Raw genomic sequence first — 5,000 nt, forward strand, 5'->3', positions numbered from 1 at the left:
TTTAATATTATTGCAAAAGTTGGACCACTATGGTGTACGCGGGGTAACAAATAATTGGTTTGCCTCTTACCTGCTTGGTCGGCAACAAACAACTCAAATTGGTGCCAAAAACATATCAAAAGAGGAAGTAATATTATCAGGAGTCCCACAGGGATCGGTGCTAGGACCGTTGCTTTTCCTCGTCTTCATAAATGATATATCTAACAGTTCTGATCAGCTTAGATTTTATTTATTTGCAGACGATACTAACCTCTTGTATGCTGATAAAAACCTTAAGGAGCTAGAGAATAAAGTTAATATAGAACTTATTAAGATCTATGACTGTTTAGTTGCTAATAAGTTATCATTGAATATAAAAAATTCTAAGTTTGTCATATTTCGACCAAGACAAAAGATCTTGAACTATCAAGTAAACTTAAAGGTGTTTGACCATCACACTAATATCTCTTTGGAGCGTAAGAAGTTCATCAAATACTTAGGCGTGCTTATCGATAAAAATCTTTCATGGAGTTACAACATTGCTCATATTGCATCAAAAATAAGTTAATCATCTCTAGGATAAGGCATTTTTTACCGCTGAGTACTTTACACCACATCTACAGGTCACTCATTCAACCATACTTAATATATGGTATAGCAGCGTGGTGTAATACTGCAAAAGTCCTTTTGACCCTTCAAAAACGAGCTCTTCTCCTAATGTATTTTGCTGATTACAAATCTCATGCAATACCTTTCTTCATTTCTTCTCGTCTTCTTCCTTTAGATATGCTCTATTTTAAATATGTGGCTATGATGATGCATGATGTATCTAACAACTTGACACCTCCTAATGTATTTAACCTATTCACCCATGAAGCTGATATTCATCCTTACGAGACGAGATCATCGCAAAGAGGAGATTACTTTCTTAAACGTTCGAGAATAAATATTCAAAAAAGATCTTTCTCAACAATTGGCGTTAAAATTTGGAATATAGCATATCTTGTAAAGTCCGCCAGATGTCAAAATCTAACTTCAAAAATAATGTTGATGATACCTCTCTTCCCTCTTTGTGATCTTTTATGCAAAATACATAATAAAAACTGAAACTGAAAAACTGAAACTGAAAAGCGCTGTGAGCAGGTTACATGGCATTGCGACGAATTTGTATTGGTTCATTCACGGTGCTGTTTGCACCTGCTGTGACTGGTTTAAGTAATTACTTTGGTACTTGTTTTAAGGAACATGATTGAAAACCGCTCTATCAATTTTTCGAAATAAACTGAAAAAAAGCGACAAATGAGATTCTGTATCCCACGCCTTAATAGTTTTAAAATCATTTAAAGGGCTGACAGATGTTAATTCTTCAGAAACTGTATTATGGCGTCGGCCAACTCAACGAACGGAAGAACTAAGCGAAGTTTTCAAGACCTTTTCTGTTCAGTGGATTTAACTGCGGAAATTCGCCCCGTTTTCACTTGTTTGATCGTGATCAATATAATTCTATCCTTTACTGCGGTACTGGGGAATTCCCTAATCTTAACAGCCCTTCGCAAGGAAACCTCTATTCATCCGCCGTCCAAACTCTTGTTTCGCTGCCTCGCGACAACAGACCTCTTGGTGGGTCTTGCTTCCGAACCTCTCGCGGTCCTTTACTGGATATCTGCGATAAATCAACACTGGAGTATTTGCTACTATGCCTTTCTGTCTCTTGTTGTAACAGGCTACGCCTTGTGCGGAATGTCCCTGATAACCTTGGCTGCTATCAGCGTGGACCGTCTCTTTGCCTTAAGGTTTGGCCTCAGATACAAGCAAATTGTAACCATTAAACGAGCGTACGCCACTGTAACTACATTCTGGCTCATTTCCATGGCCTATTCCGCCACGTACGTCAAGTACGAACTGGTTTCTGCGCGACTTGCTATTATAATAACGGCACTTTGCCTCGCTGTATCTGTTATCTCTTACACAAAGATCTTCTTACGCCTCGGTGGTCGATGTCCTATACATCAAGGTGCCAGCCAAGATGCCGAACAACCGAGTCACCTACGGCAAGTTAACATACAGCGGTACAGAAAAGCTCTGTCCACAGCACTGTGGCTTCAGTTTGTAGTAGTGATGTGCTATTCGCCCAATGGTATTGCGATTCTTTTGTCTACTGAATACAGACTAACATCATCAATGATAATTTTTAACCAAATTACATTGACCCTTGTTTTCCTGAATTCGTCAGTAGCCCCGATTTTTTACTGCTGGAAGATGAAACAGGTATGGATGATAATAAAGGCAACTTTGAAATGTGCTAATTCAAGGGTAGCCAATGACCAAATGTCTTAAAATTTGTCAGAATTACGTAAAATGGTTTTCAACAATGCTGGCCAAAAAAGAGCTAAATTAAAGCTCGCTTAGTAAGTTTGTAGCTGCTCTATAATGCAAAATATTTATCTGTTCAGATCTTCTAGGAGAGCTTCAGGGCTGTAGAAGTCTATAGATCTAGGTGGCTTTTTTGCTTAATTCGTCCGAAACGGTTATAGTAAATGCGACGCAGGTGTTCATCCTTGTCCAAGAACACGACGCCGGATCCTTTGTCAGGTTTTGTTACAACTATGTCATCTCGCCTCTTCAACTGATGAATGGTTTTCAGGAGTGTTTGTGGAGGCTTATTGTCCTCTCGGTGAATATAATTCAGCGCCACCGACCGGCGTAGAATAGACGCTGCAAGGTCACGAAATTCTTCCGGTAAACGTGGCTCGAAATTCCGAATAAACTCTCACAAAGCTGGCCTTCACGTCAATCGAGGACACGTGTTTAGGTTTGGCAAATTTCACACCACAACAGAGCACAAGCATTTGGAAAAAATATCCTGACAAACTTGTCAACTCTACCATTTCACGGTTTGTTGCCGCCAAAGCATCGGATCTACCTGTATCCTCACCTACTGTCAGCGATCGATCAGACCCTATTCGTGTTGTCCTACTTTTTAAAGATCAGGCTTCAGCTAATATTGTGCATGCCCAACTTAAAGATTTAAGTGAGAAGATCCACACGACCGTTCAGCCCGTATTTGTCAATCAGAAGATTGAACAAGATCTCAAATTGCGAGAAGCTAAGAGGGCGATTGTGAACCAACAGTGCCTTGTTTACAAGTTTGAATGTGACCTCTGCGATTCAGGTTGTTTGTCTCGCACGTCGCCATCTGCACCAACGTGTTGAAAAACACAAAACTCTTCTTCTTCAATTGGCAAACATTTTTTGGCTCCAAAAGATCTTACGAAGAATTTTAGGGTGCGTTAGATTGACCGTATTCCAGAATAGGAATACATGGAACATAAGTTAGAAACCCGGGGTCTGGGTCGGGCGCGAAAGATGGCAGACACGGTTTTGTGTACTCCGATGTTTCTTATCTAAATGCACGATGTCAGCAAAGGCAGATAACGTTAAAGACCACCCACAGACTGTAGAATTGACAAAAGTAAAAAGAAACAGACAAAGAAAAAAACGAATGCGCGAGCGTGGCTCACAAACGGACGAAGAAGGTGTTGATGAAGAACTCAATCATGGCTGCAGCATGTGCAGCAAGAAGCTTGACGGAATTCAAGAAAAATTAGACAAGGTTCTTGCTCTTATCCCTGAAATGCAGAAGTTACAAGCCAAAGTAACAGAGCTCGAAAAAGAAAAGAACGATTTGAAAGAGAGCTTAGAGTGGTCTCAAGCGGAGATTGCAGAACTGAAGATCGATACCGTTTCAACCATGACAAAGCTTGCCGCTGTAGGCCACAAATTTGCCAGGGTGGAAGTGCTCGAAGCACGTTTAATCAAACAGGAATGCCATAATCGACGAAATAACATAAAATTCTTGGGCATCCAAGATGATGACCACGAATCTCCGAAAGACACAGAAAGTAAATTAAGACAATTTCTGCATAAAGAAATGAAGATACCAAGCGGCGACCTTAAAGAAATCCACTTCGAAAGAGTTCATAGAATTCCAACTCGACCAAAGGAATATAAGAAGAATCAGCAGAGACCAATAATTGCAAAAGTTTCTTTCTTCCAAGATAAAGAGTTTATCAAATCACATATCAAGAAGTTGCCTAAAGGTAAAAAGCTCGGCGTATCGGACGACTTCACAAAGGAAGTAAGCGATATTAGAAAGGCTCTCTTCCCTGTCCTTAAAAAAGCGAAAGAAGAAAAGGAAGTAGCGTTCTTTAATGTGGAGAAGCTCATTATTGAGAATGTAGTCTACCGTGGGCCCGAGACCAAAGCCCTCCCGCTTTATGGTCGAATAATGGAAAGTGTTTTTGAATAATTATTCTCCGAATGATCAGGCCCAACAAATTCAATTCCTCAAGAACCTGTCAAGCTCAGTGCTTAATTCTTATGCAAATGAAAAAGTAGTGATAGGTGGAGACCTTAATTGCGTAATGCATGTGATAGATAAACGTGGAGGGCGGCCAATCACTCACAAGAAAAGTGTCATTCAAAAGATAAATACTTTAATAAGCTCTCAAGACCTTATTGATACCTGGAGCTATATATATCCTAACACGTAAGGCTTTACCTGGAACAATCCATCGATGAAGATTCAGTGAAGATTAGATTATTTTTTCATTTCAAAAGTTATGGGGTCTGCAATCAAAGATGTCGAAATCTTACCAAATATCTTTTCTGACCACTCTGCCATAACTCTTTCAATGTCGTCTGTTGTTACAGAAAAAAAAAGCGGGCCCGGTTTTTGGAAATTCAATAACTCTTTGTTAACAGATGAGAATTACTTGCAAATGATAACAACGCAAATACCAGAGTTCGTGTCAAAATACCAAGAGCTCACAGACAAAAGATCGCTTTGGGATTTAATTAAGATGGAAATTAGAGCCTCAACGATAATTTTTGCGAAAAAAAAAGCTAAACAAAGTCGTCATGAAGAAAAAGAATTGTTAGCGATGTTTATGCGCTTGCAAGAGACACTAAGAACAAACTTTAATGAAACTACTAAAATCGAAATGGAACGGGTTAAAAAA

General features: G+C 39.5%; 1 protein-coding gene across 1 annotated transcript; it reads left to right on the forward strand.

The window, feature by feature from the left end:
* The first annotated feature begins 443 nt into the window (after positions 1–443).
* Positions 444–3,192, forward strand: LOC138025371 (melanocyte-stimulating hormone receptor-like). Its single transcript, XM_068872591.1, has 2 exons — positions 444–2,247; positions 2,758–3,192. The coding sequence occupies exons 1-2, from the start codon at positions 1,360–1,362 to the stop codon at positions 3,190–3,192; spliced, it is 1,323 nt and encodes a 440-aa protein (XP_068728692.1). The 5' UTR covers positions 444–1,359.
* The last annotated feature ends 1,808 nt before the right edge of the window (positions 3,193–5,000 follow it).

Source organism: Montipora capricornis, chromosome 12 (assembly GCF_036669925.1).
Source record: "Montipora capricornis isolate CH-2021 chromosome 12, ASM3666992v2, whole genome shotgun sequence".
Lineage (NCBI taxonomy): Eukaryota > Metazoa > Cnidaria > Anthozoa > Scleractinia > Acroporidae > Montipora > Montipora capricornis.

Bases quoted from the DNA above. Each gene is read 5' to 3' on its own strand.
- LOC138025371 (XM_068872591.1), top strand. From the start codon at position 1,360: ATGGCGTCGGCCAACTCAACGAACGGAAGAACTAAGCGAAGTTTTCAA. The intron at 2,248-2,757 runs GTATGGATGATA...ACTCTCACAAAG, and splicing joins ACTGCTGGAAGATGAAACAG to CTGGCCTTCACGTCAATCGA.